The sequence below is a fragment of the Mustela putorius genome, unplaced genomic scaffold (genome assembly GCF_011764305.1).
Source record: "Mustela putorius furo isolate JIRA1106 unplaced genomic scaffold, ASM1176430v1.1 tig00003871_pilon_pilon_pilon, whole genome shotgun sequence".
Taxonomy (NCBI): domain Eukaryota; kingdom Metazoa; phylum Chordata; class Mammalia; order Carnivora; family Mustelidae; genus Mustela; species Mustela putorius.
In genome coordinates, this window is record NW_025422023.1 from 9,377,323 (window position 1) to 9,399,469 (window position 22,147).

At 37.7% G+C, this 22,147-nt stretch overlaps 1 protein-coding gene across 8 annotated transcripts in view; it reads left to right on the plus strand.

The window, feature by feature from the left end:
- Positions 1–22,147, plus strand: part of BANK1 (B cell scaffold protein with ankyrin repeats 1) — a 305,691-nt gene that overhangs the window by 64,221 nt on the left and 219,323 nt on the right. For 7 of the 8 annotated variants that reach the window (XR_006602628.1, XR_006602629.1, XM_045067101.1 and 4 more), the window contains exons 3-4: positions 12,924–13,078; positions 21,964–22,102. Coding sequence is in view for 6 of the 8 variants with exons in the window: in XM_045067101.1 (XP_044923036.1) it covers positions 12,924–13,078; positions 21,964–22,102 (294 nt within the window). In the remaining 2 variants the exon portion in view is untranslated. Of the gene's footprint in view, positions 1–11,636; positions 11,731–12,923; positions 13,079–21,963; positions 22,103–22,147 lie in introns of those variants that run through there. The other variant, XM_013054047.2, reaches the window with a different exon arrangement.

Below are 22,147 nucleotides of genomic sequence, written 5' to 3' on the forward strand. Positions count from 1 at the left end.
TTCATTATTTTTTCACCACACCCAGTGCTCCATGCAATCCGTGCCCTCTATAATACCCACCACCTGGTACCCCAACCTCCCACCGCCCCCCGCCACTTCAAACCCTTCAAATTGTTTATCAGAGTCCATAGTCTCTCATGATTCACCTCCCCTTCCAATTTCCCCCAACTCCCTTCTCCTCTCTAACTCCCCATGTCCTCCATGCTACCATGATATTAATGGAATCTGTACATTTTTATATGTAGCCAGTGTATTCTTATGTATTGAGAATATATCTTAAATCCCTACCACATAGTTCTGTATATGTATGCTTTCTTTAAAAGACTTAATTTTTTTAGAACAGTTTTATGTTTACATGAAAACTGAGAGGGAGATAGAGATTTCCCATATACTCCCTCCACCCCACACCCACAACATGCATAGCTATCCCCATTGTCAACATCAATCACCAGAATGGTCCACCACTTAAGGATGGATCTACATTGGCACATCATAATTACCCAAAGTCCACAGTTTATTTTAAGATACACTCTTGGCATTGTCTAATCTATGTGTATGGACAAATGTTTAACGATAAGCACCTTTCACTATGGTGGCATACATACAGACTATTTTCACTGCCCAAAAGTCTTCTGTGTTCTGCCTATTCAAATCCTCATCTGACCCCAGACCCCTGGCAACCCCTTATCTTTTTACTATCTGTATGGTTTTGCTTTTTACAAAATGTCATATAGTTGGTATAATACAGTATGTGCTCTTTTCCGACTCACTTCATTCACTTAGTAATACGCATTCAACGTTCTCCCATGTGTTTGCATTGTTGATAGTTCATTTCATTTTAGCTCTAAATAATATTTCATTGTCTGGGTGTATCACAATTTATCCATTCATCTACTAAAGGACATCTTGGTTTCTCCCAAGTTTAGGCAGTTATGAAGAAAACTGTACTATAAACATCTATGGGCAGGTTTTTGTGTTCACCTGTTTCAGCTGATTTGGGTAAATGCCAGGGAGCATGTTTGCTGAATTACATGGCAAGACTATGTTTAATGTTGTCAGAAACCACCAAACTAATTTCAAAAATGGCTGTACCGTTTGCATTCTCACAAGTAATGTAGGAGTATTTGTTTTGCTCCAAATCCTCACTAACATTTGATCTTGTCAGTGTTCAGATTTTGGCTATTCTAATGGATAGATGAGTACTGTTAATTGTTTTTTGTTTTTTTAATATTGCATTTACCTGATGACATATAATGTGCAGCATTTTCTCATATGCCTGTTTACTACCTATGTATCTTCTTTGGTGAGATTTATTTTTTCTAAGATTTTATTTGTTTATTTGACAGATAGAGATCTTAAGTAGGCAGAGAGGCAGGCAGAGAGGCAGGCAGAGAGAGCGAGAGGAGGAAGTGGGCTCCCCACTGAGCAGAGAGCCCAGGACCCTGGGATCATGACCTCAGCCAGAGGCAGAGGCTTTAACCCACTGAGCCACACAGGTGCTCCATGGTGAGATATTTTTTAAGCTTTTTGGCTGATATTCCAATTTTGGTAATTTTCTTATTGTTAGATTTTAAAGATTTTTGTATATTTTGCAGAACAGTCCTTAATTAGATGTGTCTTTTGGAAATATTTTCTCCCAATGTATGGCTTATCTTTTAATTCTCTAGATATTATATTTTAGATTTTTTAAATTAACATATAATGTATTATTTGCCCCAGGGGTACAGGTGTGTGAATCATCAGGCTTACATACTTCAAAGCACTCACCATAGCACACACCCTCCCCAGTGTCCATAACCCATCCACCCTCTCCATACCCACACCCTGACTCCAGCAACCCACAGTTTGTTTGGTGAGGTTAAGTGTCTCTTTTTTTTTTTTTTTTTAAGATTTTATTTATTTATTTGACAGAGAGAAATCACAAGTAGATGGAGAGGCAGGCAGAGAGAGAGAGAGGGAAGCAGGCTCTCTGCCGAGCAGAGAACCCGATGCGGGACCCTATCCCAGGACCCTGAGATCATGACCTGAGCCGAAGGCAGCGGCTTAAACCACTGAGCCACCCAGGTGCCCCAGATTAAGTGTCTCTTATGGTTTGTGTCTCTCCCAATCCAATCATGTTTTAGTTTTTCCTTCCCTACCCCCCAACCCCCTCCCACCTGTTTCTCAAATTCCTCATATCAGAGAGATCATATGATGATTGTCTTTCTTTGACTGACTTATTTGGCTCAGCATTATACCCCGTAGTTCCATCCACGTCATTGCAAATGGCAATATTTCATTTCTTTTGAGGGCTGCATAGTATTTCATTGCATATATGTGTATACACACACACACACACACACACACACACACACACCGTATCTTCTTTATCCATACATCTGTTGATGGACATCTAGATTCTTTCCATAGTTTGGCCATTGTGGACATTGCTGCTATAAACATTCGGGTGCATGTTCCCTTTCGGATCCCCACATTTGTATCACTACCCAGTAGTGCAATTGTTGGGTCATAGGGTAGCTCTATTTTCAACTTTTTGAGGAACCTCCATGCTGTTTTCCAGAGTGGCTGCACCAGCTTGCATTCCCACCAACAGTGTAGGAGGGTTCCCCTTTCTCCACATCCTCGCCAACATCTGTCATTTCCTGGCTTGTTAATTTTAGCCATTCTGACTGGTGTGAGGTGGTATCTTATTGTGGTTTTGATTTGTATTTCCCTGATGTGGAGTGATGTGGAGCACTTTTTCATGTATCTGTTGGCCATCTGGATGTCTTCTTTGCAGAAATGTCTGTTCATGTCCTCTGCCCATTTCTTTTTTTTTTTTTTTAACATTTTATTTATTTATTTGACAGACAGAAATCACAAGGAGGCAGAGAGAGAGGGGGAAGCAGGCTCCCCACGGAGCAGAGAGCCCAATGCAGGGCTCGATCCCAGGACTCCAGGATCACGACCTGAGCCAAAGGCAGAGGCTTTAACCCACTGAGCCACCCAGGTGCCCCCCACTCTGCCCATTTCTTGTTTAGATTATCTGTTCTTTGGGTATCTAGTTTGATAAGTTCTTTATAGATTTTGGATACTAGCCCTTTATCTGATAGGTCATTTGCAAATATCTTCTCCCATTTTGCCAGTTGTCTTTTGGTTTTGTTTCCTTTGCTGTGCAAGAGCTTTTGATCTTGATGAAGTCCCAATAGTTCATTTTTGCCCTTGCTTCCCTTACGTAAGCTTTGGTGATGTTTCTAGGAAGAAGTTGCTGCAGCTGAGGTGGAAGAGCTTGCTGCCTGTGTTCTCTTCAAGGATTTTGATGGATTCCTTTCTCACGTTGATGTCTTTCATACATTTTGAGTCTGTTTTTGTATGTGGTATAAGGAAATGGTACAGTTTCATTTTTCTGCGTGTGGCTGTCCAATTTTCCCAATACCATTTGTTAAACAGTCTTTTTTCCATTGGACATTCTTTCCTGCTTTGTCAAAAATTAGTTGACCATAGAGCTGAGGGTCCATTTCTGGGCTCTCTGTTCTGTTCCATTGATCTATGTGTCTGTTTTTGTGCCAGTAGTATACTGTCTTTTTTTTTTTTAATTTTATTTATTTATTTGACAGAGAGAGATCACAAGCAGGCAGAGAAGCAGGCAGAGAGAGAGAAGGAAGCAGGCTCCCCGCTGAGCATTGAGCCCGACGTGGGGCTTGATCCCAGGACCCTGAGATCATGACTCGAGCTGAAGGCAGAGGCCCTAACCCACTGAGCCACCCAGGCGCCCCAGTACTATACTGTCTTGATGATGACAGCTTTGTAATAGAGCTTGGAGTCTGGAATTGTGATGCCACCAACTTTGGCTTTCTTCTTCAACATTTTTCTGGCTATTCGAGGTCTTTTCTGATTCCATATAAATTTAGGGTTATTTGTTCCATTTCATTGAAAAAAAATTGATGGTATTTTGATAGGGATTGTATTAAACATGTAGAATGCCTTAGGTAGCATGGACATATTCACAACATTTGTTCTTCCAACCCATGAACATGGAACATTTTTCCATTTCTTTGTGTCTTCCTCCATTTATTTCATGACTACTTTATAGTTTTTTTGAGTACAGATTCTTGCCTCTTTGTTTAAGCTTATTCCTAGGGATCTTATGGTTTTGGGTGCAATTGTGAATGGGATCGACTCCTTAAATCTCACTTTCAGACTAAATCCTTAAGTCTTGTTCTTGGTGTATAGAAGTGTAGCTGATTTCTATGCATTGATTTTATATCCTGACAGGATACTGAATTCCTATACAAGTTCTAGCAGATTTGGAGTAGAGTCTTTTGGGCTTTCCATATAAAGTATCGTATCATCTGTAATGAATAGTAGTTTGATCTCTTTGCTGATTTGGATGACTTTAATTTCTTTTTGTTGTCTGATTGATGAGGTAGGACTTCTAGTACTCTGTTGAATAGCAGTGGTGGAAATGGACCTCCCTGCCATGTTCCTGACCTTAGCAGAAAAGCTCTCAGTTTTTCTCTGTTGAGAATGATATTCACTTTGGTTTTATCACAAATGGCTTTGATGATTTTGAGTTATGAACCCTCCGTTCCTGCACTTTGAAGAGTTTTGACAAAGAAAGGATGCTGTACTTTGTCAAATGCTTTTTCAGCATCTATTGAAAATATCATACTGTTCTTGTTCTTTCTTTTATTAATGTATTGTATCACACTGATTGATTTGCAGATGTTGAACCAACCTTTCATCCCTGGAATAAATCCCACTTGGCCATGGTCAATAATCCTTTTAACGTACTGTTGGGTCCTACTGCCTAGTATTTTGGTGAGAATTTTCATGTCTGTGTTCATCAAGGATATTGGTCTATAATTCTCTTTTTTGAGGGGGTGTTTGTCTGGTTTGGGGCTCAAGGTAATGCTGGCCTCATAAAATGTGTTTGGAAGTTTTCCTCCCATTTCTATTTTTTTGGAACAGTTTCAGGAGAATAGGTATTGATTTTTCTTTAAATGTTTGGTAGAATTCCCCTGGGAAGCCATCTGGCCCTGGGCTCTTGTTTGTTGGGAGATTTTTGATGACTGCTTCCATCTCCTTACTGGTTATGGGTCTGTTCAGGTTTTCTATCTCTTCCTGGTTCATTTTTGATAGTTTATATTCTCTAGGAATTTATCTGTTTCTTCCAGATTGTCAAATTTGCTGGCACATAGTTGCTCATAGTAAGTTCTTATAATTGTATTTCTTTGGTGTTGGTTGTGATCTCTCCTCTTTCATTCATGCTTTTATTTATTTGGGTCCTTCCTCTTTTCCTTTTGATAAGTCTGAACAGGGCTTTATCAATCTTATTAATTTTTTCAAAGTACCAGCTCCTAGTTTCATTGATTTGTTCTACTGGGTTTTTTTGTTTGGTTGGTTGGTTGGTTTTTTGGTTTCTATTTCATTGATTTCTCCTCTGATATTTATGATTTCTTCAGCTGAGTTTAGGCTTTCTTTGCTGTTTTTTCTTCAGCTCCTTCAGGTGCAGGGTTAGGTTGTATACTTGAGACCTTTCTTGTTTCTTGGGAAAGGCTTATATCGCTATATATATTTTCCTCTCAGGATCGCCTTTGCTGTGTCCCACAGATTTTGAACTGTGTGTTTTCATTTTCATTTGTTTCCATGAATTTTTTTCAATTCTTCTTTAATTTCCTGGTTGACCTGTTCATTCTTTAGTAGGATGCTCTTTAGCCTCCATGTATTTGGGTTATTTTCTACTTTCCTCTTGTGATTGAGTTCTAGCTTCAGAGCATTGTGGTCTGTAAATATGCAGGGAATGATCCCAATCTTTTGGTACCAGTTGAGACCTGATTTGTGACCCAGGATGTGATCTATTTTAGAGAATGTTCCAAGCACACTAGAGAGGAATGTGTATTCTGTCGTTTTGGGGTGGAATGTTGTGAATATATCTATGATGTCCATCTGGTCCCATGTGTCATTTAAGGCCTTTATTTCCTTGTTGATCTTTTGCTTGGATGATCTGTCCATTTCAGTGAGGAGAGTGTTAAAGTCCCCTACTATTATTTTATAATTGCTGATTTGTTTCTTTGATTATGTTATTAATTGGTTTATATAGTTGGCTGCTCCCATGATAGGGGCTTAGATATTTAAAATTGTTAGATATTTTTGTTGGACAGATCCTTTGAGTATGGTATGTGTCCTTCTTCATCTCTTATTATAGTCTTTGGCTTAAAATCTAATTTATCTAATATAAGGATTGCCACTCCAGCTTTCTTTTGATGTCATTTATCATGGTAAAATGTTTTCCACCCCTTCATTTTAAATCTGGGGGTGTCTTTGGGTCTAAAATGAGTTTCTTGTAGACAGCATATTGATGGGTTTTATTTTTTATTCTTTCTGATACGCTGTGTCTTTTGATTGGGGCATTTAGCCCATTTACATTCAGGGTAATTATTGAAAGATATAAATTTAGTGCCATTGTGTTGCCTGTAAGGTGACTGTTACTGTATATTGTCTCTGTTCCTTCCTGGTCTACCACTTTTAGGCTCTCTCTTTGTTTAGACGACCCCTTTCAATATTTCCTATAGGGATGGTTTGCTATTTACAAATTCTTTTAGTTTTTTTTTTTTTTGTCCTGGAAACTTTTTATCTCTCCTTCTATTTTCAATGACAGCCTAGCTGGATATAGTATTCTTGGCTGCATATTTTTCTCATTTAGTGGTCTGAATATATCATGCCAGTTCTTTCTGGCCTGCAAGGTCTCTGTGGATAAGTATGCTGCCAAGCTCGTATTTTTACCATTGTATGTTACAGACTTTCTGGATTTTCTCTTTGTCACTAAGACTTGTAAGTTTTGCTATTAGATGATGGGGTGTGGACATATTTTTATTGATTTTGAGGGGGGTTCTCTGTGCCTCCTGGATTTTGATGTGTGTTCCCTTTGCCATATTAGGGAAATTCTCTACAATAATTCTCTCCAATATACCTTTTGTCCCCCTCTCTTTCTTCTTCTTTTGTAATCCCAATTATTCTAATATTGTTTCATCTTATGTTATCACTTATCTCTTGAATTCTCCCCTCGTTGTCCAGTAGTTGTTTGTCTGTCTTTTGCTCAGCTTCTTTATTCTCTGTCATTTGGTTTTCTATATCACTAATTCTCTCTTCTGCCTCATTTATCCTAACAGTAAGAGCCTCCATTTTTTTTAAAGATTTAATTTATTTGACAGATAGAGATCACAAGTAGGCAGAAAGTCAGGCAGAGAGAGAGAGAGGAGGAAGCAGGCTCCCTGCTGAGCAGAGAGCTGGATGTGGGGCTCGATCCCAGGACTCTGGGGTCATGACCCAAGCTGAAGGCAGAGGCTTTAACACACTGAGCTTCCCAGGTGCCCCAAGAGCCTCCATTTTTTATTGTACCTCATTACTAGCTTTTTAAATTTCAGCTTGGTTAGATTTTAGTTCTTTTATTTCCCCAGAAAGGGCTTTTATTTCTCCAAACAGCATTTCTCTAATATCTTCCATGCCATTTTCAAGCCCAGCTAGCACCTTGAGAATTGTCATTCTGAACTTTAGATCTGACATATTACCAATATCCATATTGATTAGGTACCTAGTCTTTGGTACGGCTTCTTGTTCTCTTTTTTGTGGTGAGCTTTTCCACCTTGTCATTTTATCCAAATAAGAATATATGAACAAGAGAATAAAATACTAAGAGGGTGACAAGGACTGCAGAATAATATAAGCTAACCAAATCAGAAGAGACCCAAATCAGGAAAATTTTTAAAAAGAAATTTTTAAAAATTCAAATATATGTATATGTGTGTATATATATAAACACATATGTGTGTGTGTGTGTGTGTGTGTATTGGACTGGTGAATAGAAGAGAGCCACCCAGTTGATTTTGGGTGTATTCTGGTCTCTTAGAGGAAACTACGTCCCAAAATTTTAAAGAAAGAAAAATGTATATACATATAGAAATAAGGGTAAACATGATGAAAGGATGGAATATGATTGTAAAGATGAAAATTTTTTAAAAATTCTAAAAAAGGAATTGATAAGATACGTTGGTTGGAAAAAGAAAGAAAAAAATGTGGAGAGAATTTGCTCAGGCTGGAGACTAGAACAAAGCCCTGTGCTAGATTTAGGGTATATTTTGATCTGTTAGAAGAAATTGTATCCAAAAATTTTCTAGAAAAAAAAACCCTATATATATACAAAAAATAAGGTTAAATACAATGAAGGATAAAATATGACTATAATAATGAAGGTTTTAAAAATATTTTTTTAGAAAGGTATTGTTAAGATAAACTTGTTAAAAAAATGTTAAAAGAGGAAAGAGACAAAGTTAAAAAAATTAGAATAAGATAAAAAATAAAATTTTAAAAATTTAACTTTGCAAGGCTAAAGTGTCATGGGAAGAAAGCCATGAATTCCATGCTTTGCTTTTCCCCAGCTCTGAAATTCCACTATTCTCCTTGATCAGTGAGCTTGGTCTTGGTTGGATGTTTTTGCTGATTTTCTGGGGGAGGGGCCTGTTGTAGTGATTCTCAAATGTCTTTGCTAGAGGTGGAATTGCACCACCCTTGCCAGGGTCCGGACTAAGTAATCTGCTTGGGTTCTTCACTCTCAGGAGCTTTTGCTTCCTGAACGCTTTCCATAGAGCTCTGGAGGGAGGATAGCAATGAAAATGGTGGCCTCCCAGTCTCTACCCAGAGGAGCCGAGAGCTCAAGGCCCTACCCCTCAGTGTGCCCTCAGAGAAAAGCAGGCAATCACTCCTGTTTCCATGGTCTCTGGCCATGCTCCGAGCTCACCTGGCCTGTGACCAAGTATTTCTGTCTCTGGCACATAGCCCCATTTGAAGACTTCAAACCCAGTAGATTCTTGCCATGCTGCTTCCAGGGGAGGAAGGTGGGACTCCCTAGGTCTGCCACTTGTGGGTTTCCTGCCTAAAGAGCAGTGGTCCAACTGTGCCATGGATCAAAGTTTTCGTTGATCAAAGAAATCAAATATTTCTTCTGTTCCTTCTTTTCTTCTACTTCTGGTGTTCCCATTACATGTATGTCACACATTTGTCATTTCCCACATTCCTTGGATGTACTGTCCTATTTTTTGTTTTTGTTTTAGTTTGTTTTGTTCCTGTTTGCGTTTCAGTTTTCAAGGATTTTATTGGTGTATTCTCTAGCTCAGAGAGTCTTTCCTTAGTCATGTCTAGTTTACTAATAAACTCATCAAAGTCATTCTTCATTTCTGTAACAGTGTTTTTAATCTCCAGCATTTCTTTTTGGTCCTTTTGTAGGTGCTCCAATACTCTGCTTATATTACCCATCCATCTTGCCTGGTGTCTACTTTATACATTAGAAACCTTAGAATATTAATCAGAGTTGTTTTAAATTCCCAGTCTTCTAATTCCAACATCCTTGTCAAATCTGGTTCTGATGCTTACTCTGTCTTGTCAAGTTTTGGTTTTTGCTTTTTGATATGCCTTCCATTTTTCTCAGTAAACATGATGTACTGGGTAAAATGAACTGCTTTAATAGGCCTTTAGTAATATAGTAGTGAGGTATGGGGTAGGAGAAGCTTTTTAGAGTCCTATGATTAGATCTTAGTCGTTTAGTGAACCTATATTTCTGGACCATGAACTTCACAAGAGTTCCTTAGATTTTTTTCTCCCCCTTCTTTGTGGCAAGATGGCTACAGTGGGCTATTGTTGGGTACTTCTCTTCCCCAGGTCACTTAGACTCTGATAATACCCCAGTAGTTTAGGCTGTCATTAACCAGTCTGCCCTGAGGACAAAACTTTCTTAGAAAAACAAAGTGCTCTGGAGTATCTCAAAATGGTCTCTTTCTCCCTCCCTCTGCCAGAAACAGGAGGGGAATTTTCTCCAGTATTTTCTGTGGGCATCTAGTTAAACTCCTGCAGGTAAATCTCAAAATAATGCAGAGCCCCTACTTTGGCTGGATTTGCCTGCAGTTCTTAACTCTCAGATTTGTCCACACTGAGCATCCAACCTTTTGTCCACTACAGTGAGGTTTCCCTACCCTGGCACTGGTTCCTGGGGTGGTTTTCACTCCTTACTCTTTATAAATTGGAAGTCCTTGTATTTGCCTCTCTCTCTAATTTGGGGACAGCAGTTTGTGTTATGTATACCCCTTTCTTACGGATCAAAAAAGAGTTGATTTTTCAGTCTGTTCAGCTTTTTGTTACAAGTGGTGATTTCTAAATCTCCTTACATGTGGAACCTGAAACTAGAAGTCCTATACTTTTTATTTTACTAAATGGGAACCTACTAAATTTGTAATTTTGTAACTTGGAATTTTTTCAGTGATATTATAAACTTGTTCCTTATAGGTAAATACTCTTTGATGGAATTTTTATTGGCAACAGTATCTTTTTCATAGTACATATTTTTAGTCTAGTCGCTTATTGCTTAGACCACTTCCAATTTTCTGCATTATAAAGAGTATTTCTGTGAATGTTCATGAAAATAATTTTTTTTGTACTTTCATGATTATAATAAATAAATAAAACAACTCTTAACTTAATGCCACAGAAGAATTAGCAGAAAACCTCTAGATACTGACATGGTAGAATAACTTCCACCTTCTCCTAAGGTGATTAAATAAAATCAGTTTCCTTGTTCTTTCATCAATTCACAAAATGATTGAGCCAGTTCTACACAATCTTTTACTGTTTTGGTGTGTGCAAATATGTGTGTATGTGTGTGTGTGTGTATGTGTCGGGGGGGGGAGAAAGAGAGAGAGAGAAAATAAACTGCTAATGATAGTATTTTAAATTGTTAAAGAAATAAGGGCTGTTTTTCCCTTTTTTCTTTTTTTTAATTTAAATTCAACTAGCCAAGATATAGCCCATCACTAGCTTCAGATGTAGTGTTCAATAATTTATTAGTTGCATATAACACCCAGTACTCATGACATCACATGCCCTGCTTAATGCCCACCACCCAATTACCCCACTCCCTCACTGACCTCCCCTCCAGCAACCCTCAGTTTGTTAAGAGTTAAGAGTCTCTCATGGTTTCTCAATAAATACTATTGTTCATTTCATTTCAAGGAAGACTAGTACTTGGAAGAATTTGGAAATACCAGATATTTTTGTGCTTTGTTCTGTAACTTTCATAGGACAAAAAAACAAAACAAAACAAAACAAAAATAATAAAAATAAACCCACCACTGTCCTTAGATGTGGCATGGGGATAGCTTCTCCCTAGAGGGCATTTTTTTGTTATTCTGCTTTACTGATAGAATTACCTTATATGAAGCTGTAACTTCACTTTTTTTTTTTTTTTATAGTAGACAGCTGCTTCCATCTATATTGCCTTTGACCTTCTTCCTTTTTGTCCTGCCAGTGTCCTTTTGCCACACATCACTAGGAACACACCTATACTTGAACAATTTGGATTTTTTTCTAGACACCGCAGAGAACCATGGGCCATCTCAGTAAAAGTTTTAGAAAAGACACCATAAGATTTAAGCTTGTTGTTAAGTGATTTGAGGAAGGTTTCAAGAAAACAAGGCTTTGCAATAGTTCGCTTGCTCTCAAAAAGCAGTTGTAATTTTATGATTTGATATATTGACTTTAACCCAAAATTAGGTGACCAATTATCCCTGTATGCCTGCAGCTGAAGGGCTTCTTGGAACACAACATGCTCGGTGGTTAAACCAGGAAAATCCCAGGCAAACCAGGAGGAGTAGGTAGCCTTCTACAGAGGGCAAGCTAAATGAAAAGAGCCCAAAGCTGAAATTGGTAAGGAAGTAATAGCTACTGACAGGAGCTAGGGTTGGGGGTGTTTGGTCATTTTTTTGATTTTGGCAATGTTCATGTGTTCGCTTGGGTTCAGACATGACTACAAAGTGGTCTCATCTCTGACTTGATCCATCATGGTGACAGAGTAGCCATGTCTGATGTTGTTTTCCCTGGGAGAACACTGGGCCAGCTCCCAGCAACACCAAGATTTTTATACAGTGTCAGGGTAGTTTCTAGCTGTCAGGGGCTGTTTTCCTTTTTTCCAGTTCTCCTCCTTGTGGATTTGAGGGATATTTTTGGAGCTAACCTAAGTTTATACATGTGATCTAGTTGTTAGAGACTTGGTTTCAGCCTCATTGGTCTGTACGCTAATGAGGTGCTTTAAGCTTTGAAACATTGAATAATGAAACAATTATCCATCATCCTTAATACAACTTTTTTTTCTTCAATTTTTCTCAATAGAGAAAAATGTTTTAACAAATAGAGAAAAATGTTTTAACAATTGAGACCAAATGCTAAATTACTAAATGTTAAAACAAAAAGAAATCAAATATTCTTTTCCCTTGAGATTCAAAACTCATATTAATATATTTCACTGTTCTTAGTAATACTGCCATAAAGAAACCCAGCCTATTTGATATAGAACAAACATACTTTTCACAGGGCATATAAACATTTAAATGAACATTAATATTTACTACTAAACCAGTGTTGTATAGAAATACCAATTTATTTAGTGAAGTTTGCCAGTTGTGCTTTTTGTTTTTAAAAATTAGAAATATATTTAAAGAGTAAATAATTATTCTGATTTAAAATAAAATAAATTTTCTTAATTACAGTAATGGAAAATAAAGAGTTTCATTTTTTCAGGTTTGCTAATTTAATATTAAGAAAAAATATTAAATGATTTTTTTGGGAGAAAACCTTAAACCACTAAGTGAATATATATAGTTGGTATAGTTTACTCACTAAGGTTATAATACTAGTTAAATTGTGAAGCATTATTTTAATTATTAACATTCAGTATCTTAAACTCAGTTCTATTGTCCTATATATTATATTAACTATTTAGCAGTTAGTCTTTATAACAATGGTGGAAATAATATAACCTTAACTATGTTATAATCATGATATATATAATGATATATATAATCATGATATATATAATCATGAATTCATGAATTTTTCTCTAGATTCTGAAGACTACCTTGAGGTCAACATTCCAACAGTCCTAGAAGTGAAACATGTGGGGGAAATAAGTAAGAGAAATGAAATTGAAGAATTATCAAAAGCTTCAAGAGACACCATACCCCTGGCAATGGTGCTTCCTGCTGAAATTCCGTGTGAGGTGAGTAAGATACCTTGTTATTTAAGTGGCTGACTCTATTGTTTTCATAAATACTGCAATTCACTAGAATGTAAGCTCTAACATAGCTGGACACTTTTTTTTTTTACTTTGTTCATATCTATGTCCACAGAATCCAGAGAAGTATCTGGTAACTAGTAGACATTTGATAAATATTTGTCAAATAATTTAATATTAGAGAATATATGAAAGGCTAATTTTATCAGGTGTTATTTGACATGTTGCCAAAAGATATATAATTACTATATATATGTATCAAGCCACTTTTAAAAAAAGTTGGATTCATATTAACCAGATCAAGGATTTTATTTTTATAATGGAAACACATTCTTGAATAGAACTGGAAAATACTCATATTCTAGGATCACTGGTTTTTCAACTCTTAAACATGTATTAAAGGCCTACATTATTAAGTGGAAATATAAGATCTAGAAGAGATGGTCCTTTCAGGAATAAAAGGGTAATGCAGCGGGGGATGGAGTGTGGATTTCTGAGAAGGACTATATGAATGCATGTCTTCCTCCTAAGTCTTCACTGGAATAAACTACTAAAATAAACATACTGGTAGAACTTGACCTGATACTGGGTCTACATAATCTCCAGGCAATAGAAAGATACTGATCTTTAGTATCAGTATGACTCTGTGGTGTTCTTCAGTAGAACAAGCCAAAGATACAGGAGAGCCTTTGAAGTTGTATGAAAGGGTCCTTCTGGGAGAACCCAGTGGATTTATGCCACAGGTGACAGGGGCTGTATTTGTCTAGGAGGTGTCTTTGGGAAGACACTCTCCTGATTTTGCTGGAACCAGGAGTCCTAGGCAGTTGGGCAAGGTTTAATTCCTTCATCCCCAGACCCCAGCTTAAGCAGAAGAATCATTGTTTTAAGCTATTATGTTTAATAATGCTCAATTCCGGAGAGAGAACTTCTTCGATGCTACCTTAGAGACTCTAAGAAACTAAACTGGTCTGGTTTCCAGGAACCAACACAGGTGAACAGGCTGAGGAAAATTACAACTTACAGGCCTAAAAAATGTGAGGGAGGGCAGGGTAAGCAGTCAGAACTGGTGGCTCCTATTGAGTCAGAAACAATGGAAGAGACAGAAATAAATAGAAAAAAACTGTAATCAACAGGAAATGAGAATTATTCTCAAGTACATAAAATCAACAAAAAAGGGGGGGGAACCTTCTGTAACTAAACATTACTCACCAAGAACTCTGCAATGAGTCTGCATAGCTGCTCTGAACAAAACCTACAACAGTGAATTTGGAAGAATGTAAAACCTTCCCCCACTATTAAATTTGCCAAGAAATTGAAGTGTAAAAATTAAACCCCACTATCCTTCAGGCTGAGACAGCTCACTCAGTTTGTTGGGTAGGATTAGGATTCTTTTAATAGCAGAATCATGGGCTGTCTTCTATTGACATGGATACAATTCTTTCAAACCCTTGGAAGTTAAATTATTTCAATTTCACATCTCTCTTAACTACCCCACTTTTTAAGAGTTGGAAGGTCATTCAAGATTATTTTAGTGTCAGCCACATGCACTAAAAAAGTCAAAATAAACTGATCCCTGGATGAAAAATAGTTATCCCAGTCAAAATCTTGTGTTCCCAGAACCTAAATCTTAGTGCACTCCGAGTCCGTGTAACAATGGCTAAGTACCAAAGGAAAAATCATTTGTATCCAAATGAGTGAAAATCATTTTTCAGATTTTCCAGGATAACTTTCAGTCTATGTCAGCTGTCTGAAAGCAAAACCCATGAGCTTACTCATTTCTGAGGCCTATTCCAATTAATGGGTGAGTAAAGATCACTGAAGAATAGGACCTTGCCTCCCCATAGGTGAGACTTGAGACTTAGCCATGTGTTACAAAATCTAGACATTTAGCATACTAACTTTGCCAGTCATCAGGTCTTAATTGATACATGCCTCTTCTACACCCAGCACCTTCGAAATCTAGCGAGTTCCCTTACAGTTTTATGTTGACATCATGCTAGCACTGAGCTGGGCAGGAGTTCTATATAGTGACATGACTTTCATTCTCTCTGACTAAGGGGGAGTTAATCTGCCTCTTGCTATAAAATTGCTTGGATCTGGATCTGCCTCTTAGAGAAGTTCCCTCCCTGTTCCCTAATCTGTTCTGAAGAATCGACATGACCTGGGGTAGCAGGTAATGTTGCTACTGCTTTTGACCCAGGAGCATGGAAGTGTTGATCCTTCCACCTATTCATCTTTCCCAGCCTCGATCCTTTACATGAATTTTGGATTTCCTAGGTCTGGATAATGTTGTGCCACTTTAAAAGCAGAGGAAATATATTTTCTTCAACATTGTTTTTCATGTACTAGTGAAGATATGCCTCAGATGTTCTTTTTATGTAAGTTACTCTCTGTCTCTTTGAGAACTACCTGGATAAGTCTTAACAGCTTAAATCTGCTACTTAATTTGACCTCTTCTTTTACTTTTTCTAGGATTAGCATTCTTTGCTATGTTTTAATGTCTTCATTTTTTATTATTATGAGCCAGCACATTTGTTTTTCTAGCACATTCTTTTTGATTTTGTCTTGTGTAGTAATTGATCACGAGAAATAGGAAGTCAATGAGTTCTAGGCCTGCCAAACACATTCATGTAAAAATGAGTCTGTTCCAACTTTATGTCCCAATAAGAAATCCACCTGGGGGGCATTCTTCCTCTGGAATAACATCTAAACCAGAACTGGACCTGCTCTATTTACCAGCTTCTCTGTGCTGTCTATTACTACAAAGTCAAGGCAACCCACAGAATGGGAGAAGGTATTCGCAAATGACACTACAGACAAAGGGCTAATATCCAAGATCTATAAAGAACTCTTCAAACTCAACAGTCAAAAAACAGATAATCATGTCAAAAAATGGGCAGAAGACATGAACAGACACTTCTCCAATGAAGACATACAAATGGCTAACAGACACATGAAAAAATGTTCATCATTATTAGCCATCAGGGAGATTCAGATCAAAACCTCATTGAAATGTAATTGGTGTAATTGAGATTACACCAGTTAGAATGGCCATAATTAACAAAGTCCTAACTTCTATAATTTCTTTGGCAAATTCCCTCAGAGTGGTAGTTCTCATCTGGGAGTAATTTTGTCCTCCTTCCCCGAGAAGGTATTTGGCAAAGCCTGTAGACAGTTTTGGTTGTCATAAGTGGGGGATTGCTACTGGCATCTAGTGGGTAGAAGGTACAGATAGTGTTCAACATCCTATCTTACTAGAATAATCCCCACAACAATGACTTCTCTGGTCTGAAATGTCAATATGCCAAGGCTAAATAATAGGTTACCTTCAAATCACCTAATAATGGCATCAAGAATTCAGTACCCCTTCAGAGGCTTCTCTGATATCCACCGACTGTTATATAATCACTTTTTAGAACTGCAAAATACTCAAGCAGAGAACCTAATTGCTCTTTTTTATGGATGTTACCTGTAGCTTTAAGATCCTCTAAATGTTTTCTTCAGTGGGCCCTATTGGAAGTACAGTAGCTTACTTCCTGATGCCTCCTCCCTCTTTTGTTTTTTCTCCAGGCCCTGGTCACAGGTGCAGTAATGGCTTCATTATTTCCTCTTCAAGAACACCATCCTTAGAAGCAGTTAGGAGTGAACTTCTTTTCTTTATTTTATCTGTATAGGCAGGTCTGCCATCTGTCATTTCCTCTTCCTTTTGATAGGAATCTGGCTATTGCAATATCAGTTTTCCTCCTGCCCCCCAGAATCTTTTACTCCCTTGAGTTTAATTAACTGATATGTCTTTATTTTTATGTTATTCTCCCACTGCTGCTTTTTCTGATGGTAAGACTGAAACAGTTTGAAAACCAGTCCAGTCACTTGTTGACTTCTTGAGCAAATTTAATTCTCGAAATTATAGTTTAACCTTGAAAGGCCTTTTTAGGGACTTTTTCAACATTTGGATCTATATTAATTTCATTGAATTGTCTTTGTATCTGAATCCTAGAACATGGCATATTCCCTACAAAAGGCATTCATTTTATTTGACCTGTTCCTTGACAGATCTCTGTAGCTACTACTGTAATGTGAGTCTCCAAACCCATAGTGCACACCTGATTATGTAGCCAACAAATCTAGAGAAACCCTTAGACTATATGCAGGGGTGTGATTCTGAAGGACCCATGGAAAAATCATGGGACCTTCAGATATTACCTCCTACCCATTTGTTCCTTGGCCCTGAGACAGTTTAAAATAATATACAAGAAACTAACACCACTGCCCACTGATTTCTCATACCAAATCACAAACTACTTCTTTTTTTATTTTATTTTATTTTATTTTTTCAGTTTTCCAAGATTCATTGTTTATGCACCACACCCAGTACTCCATGCAATACATGCCCTTCTTAATGCTTAGCACCTCACCTATTCCCCCATCCCCCATCCCCCCCAATACCCTCAGTTTGTTTCTCAGAGACCACAGTCTCTCATGCTTTGTCTCTCCCTCCAATTTCCCCCAGTTCACTTTCCTTTCCTTCTCCTAATGTCCTCCATGTTATATCTTATGCTCCGCAAGTAAGTGGAACCATATGATAATCTCTCTGCCTGACTTATTTCACTCAGCGTAATCTCCTCCAGTCCCATCCATATTGATACAAAAGTTGGATATTCATCCTTTCTGATAGAGGCGTAATATTCCATTGTATATATGGACTATATCTTCCTTATCCGTTTGTCTGTTGAAGGGCATCCTGGCTCTTTCCACAGTTTGGCCATCTTGGTAACCAACCTTAACTTAAAATCTGATACTTTGGCTTCACTGAAAAATACAGGAAAAGCTGCAAAAGATTATTGTGTGTATCAGTGCCTAAAATGTCTGTGTTGTAAAGGGCTACCACTTTGGTGGTAAGGTTTTATAGTGACTGAAAGACATCTTTTCCCTTTAACCAAGTGACTCTCAAACTAAGCTGTATATAGGGTCAATTAGGGGAGGTTTAAGCAAGATAATGCCTGGAGGCACCTGGATGTCTCAGTCTGTTAAGCGGCTGCCTTCATTTCAGGTCATGATCCCAGGGTCCTGGGATCGAATCACATGTTAGACTCTTTGCTCAGTGGAGAGCCTGCTTCTCCCTCTCCCTCTGCCTGCTGCTTCCCATGCTTGTGCTCTCTCTCTCAGTCTCTCTCTCAAAGAAATTATCTATATATAAAATATATATATAAAAAATGCCTGAATCCTATCCCCAAGGATTCAGATATAAACACTGTGGGTTATGGCCTGTATATTGGCAGTTCTAAGAGCTTTCTAGGTAATCCTGGAGGTGAGAATTAACAGCCAAATTTGGAACAATTGCCAGAACCTAATCCTCACTGTGCTGTGATGGGTCAGATAGAGGTGAGCTGTAGGAACCTGTACAGTTCTGGCTTAATAAAACCCATGGAACTATGATTGCTAACCTCATGCCTATTAAAGTAGGCATGGATACATGGAAAGAGCCATTGGTCTGTGCACAAAAGTCATGATGATCCACTGGGATAAAAAGCCTTTGTTGCCTGCATATAATATATCCTTAAAGCCTAAAGACAACCCTAGCAGAACCAGAAACTTCACCATTTGTATGTCATATTATAGACCAAGTTCTAATTCTTTTGTTTAGGTCTCAAGCTTTGTGACCAATGTCACAAAACTTCAGACTTTGGAAGTGATGATTATCAGAATTCTTTCTGTCTCTGAATATTTAGAATCAAATAAGGGATAAACAGATGAGTCAGAAAGATTGAGAGCAAAATAGTAGCTTCATAACTGATAAAACCAAATTTATGATTATTTGAGTGTCTAGTACTTTCTCTATTGAATTAAGTGTACCCACACAATTATATTTTTAATTAACATGTTCATAATAGTTAAGGACAAGGCTGGATAATGCAGGCCTTCCTTCCTAGAGCAGGCCACTTCCTCTGTGGAGGTGCAGGAAACAGATGAAGCTGAGAGTCCTGAGGCGTGTAAGGAGTAGAGTTGGGCGTGTTGAGTTTTAAAATGTCGTGTTTTAACAGGCTTATTCCATCTAAATTTTAAAAATATGTACAGATTGTCTCCTATGTACAAAATTCTTGCAAGATGCCACAAAGATATGGAAAAAATTAAAAAATACTTCAGGATTTGAAAATCTAGCTAGGAAGCCAAGACAAAGACACAAATAACTAATTAAGAGCAGAGGGCGTGACTTAGGAAAGAGGAATATGGGTGTGAAATGTTCCATAATTCCTTTGAAAGTTATTATGGGGGGCGCCTGGGTGGCTCAGTAGGTTAAAGCCTCTGCCTTCAGCCCAGATCATGATCTCAGGGTCCTGGGATCAAGCCCCACATTGGGCTCTCTGCTCATCCCTACCCCCACCTCTCTCTGCCTGCCTCTCTGCCTACTTGTGATCTCTGTCTGTCAAATAAATAAATAAAATCTTAAAAAAGAAAAAAGAAAGTTATTATGGGCTGAAGTTTAGGGAGGATTTATGGAGCTTATGAAACCCGAGTCAGACCTTGACAGAGAGGATAAGTGTAGAGAGATGGAGGGAGAGTAGGAAGTAAATGGCATGCCAACATTATGTACAAATAGACCTGGTGCAAAATGAAAATGTAGAGGCCCTTGTTCAAATTAATAAGCACTTTAAGGCAGTGATGACAACAGAACATTAAACCAAGTGCAGGGCCTTCTAAGTAGAGGGCCTGTGTAACTGCACAGGTCATACACCCATGAAGCTGGCCCTGGGTACAAATGCAGATGTCAGTGCCTCATTTGGGGTGGTCAGTATGCTTGTCTTTTATTTAAAACTGTCATTTGGAAATGGTTGAAAGGTGGAGTCCTGCCCTTTATTAAGGTGGGAATCTGATGCATAAGAAGCAGCCTGTGTGAGCCTTTCTGAATGAGAATGAGTTAGATAGGTGAATAAAACATTGAGAGAGGTTGCTTAGGCTTACTAAGTTTGGGAGGGGATGGGTCAAAGTAAAACAAGACATGGCAAACCTATGAAAGAGAGCTCTGAAGAACTTTGAAGCAGAGGATCTTGGGGATCTGGGCCAAAGTCAATAGGAAGTCATTAAAGATTTGGAATAAGGTGACAGATGTGAGCAACAAAGGAACTTAAAAAATTGAGCTAAACATGAGGTCCTGTGAAGAGGAGGTATCAGATGTGAGGAACTAGAGGGGCTCACATCCCTGACCTCAGGGATTACACGAAGCAATGTCTTGGTGAGGCACAGGGAAAGAAACAGGGAGACATTCTTGACACGTGGGAATGTGTGTTAGCTGGAATAGTGGCATCTTTCCTCCATTGGCAATGTAATTGATGAGAAATTTAGTTTAAAATATCCTTCAGACAAATATTTGGGAGCACTAGACTCTGGTGGAAAAATTCCTGAAGTGGAAGTGTGTCAGCTGAACCAGTTTTGCGACATCAACGTATTCATAGAGACACTTTGGTACAGAGCATTAAAGATGTAAGTTTTATCTGTAAGTGATTTATGCTTAGAGAGATAGCTTTTAAATAAGAGAACTTTGAAGTTAATGACTCTTGGGTAAACACAGTTTTGTAAGAGGATATAAATGAGGTTTCTGTTTATTTTGTGAGAGACTGAAATTTAGTTTGACTTTGAAGGTGCTATCGGAGATAAACATAAAAATGGTATTTTCATTTTGGTCATTTTGAAGGGTTAAACAGCACAATGTAGAGTATAGATTTTGATATAGATAGTTCTGATTAATCCTCGGAATGTAACTCTCTGTATTAGCTACCCTATTCTTAAAAGAGAAAACTAATAGCCTTCCATTTTTGCTTCAGTGTGTGTATATTTTGATTAGGATTAAAGGAAATATCCTTCTATTAAAAGTGCTTCACATAATTCCTAGTATAACATAGATGCTTAACAAATATTTATTCCTTCAAAAAGAAGGAATAATATCTGTATTAATGTCAATCTTTTTATCCCTAATTATTTTTTCTGGGTTTTTTTCCAAAAGAGTTTTCAAAAAACTTTTTTGCCTTATGTACAGAGATTTAGCTTTTTGACTTCAATAAAATCTTGATACTTTTAGATTTATAACCTTTATCAACTCAGTAACTCTCACAGATACTCATCACAAATAAAGAGTAACCAGAGAACCTCTATTAGGTAAAATTTAAAACTTTTGGATGTTTAAAATATTGCACATTAAAACTCGTATCTAAAATTTTAAGAGATGGGGACGCCTGGATGGCTCAGTTGGTTGGGCCGCTGCCTTCAGCTCAGGTCATGATCCCGAGGTCCTGGGATCGAGTCCCGCATCTGGTTCCTTGTCCAGCAGGGAGCCTGCTTCTCTCTCTGCCTCTGCCTGCCACTCTGCCTGCTTGTGCTCTCTCTCTGACAAATAAATAAATAAAATCTTTTAAAATAAATAAATAAAATAAAATATTAAGAGATCCTAGAGCTAAACTTATTCAACCCTCTCATTTATGGATAAATGTACCAAGTTCTAGAAGAGTGAAGGAAAACAGATTTTAGGAAAAAAAGGATTTGGTTGCAGAATAGGTCTGTGAAGTGATGCTTATTACCCTGAGAGAAGGGAGCCTAAAGAACGGGGAAGGCTCAAGACAAAAAGAGAACAACTGTGTCCTCACTGTTTTTTCAGTTGCCAAAGATGGGAATGAAGACAAAATAGACACCAAGTTGATAAAGTTAAAATGTAGTGAGAATCACATTTATGTATTTTATTTTTGAATATAATAGAAAATATGGACATGGTGGAAGACAATCATCATGCACAGATTCTGTCATTAATAAATATAATGTGTTCTGTTGGTTAAGGTAAACCTTTTCAAGACCCTAATTGGGTAATATTTTTTATCTTACAGAATCCTGGTGAAATATTTATTATTTTGAGAGATGAAGTCATTGGTGATACTGTGGAGGTTGAATTTACAACAAATAGTAAACACATTAGGACACAGCCAACCCGTTGGAATAAGACAATCTGGTGTATGAAAGCTTTAGGTAAGAAAGTTTTTTATGCATTTATAAATATAAAACATCATCCTG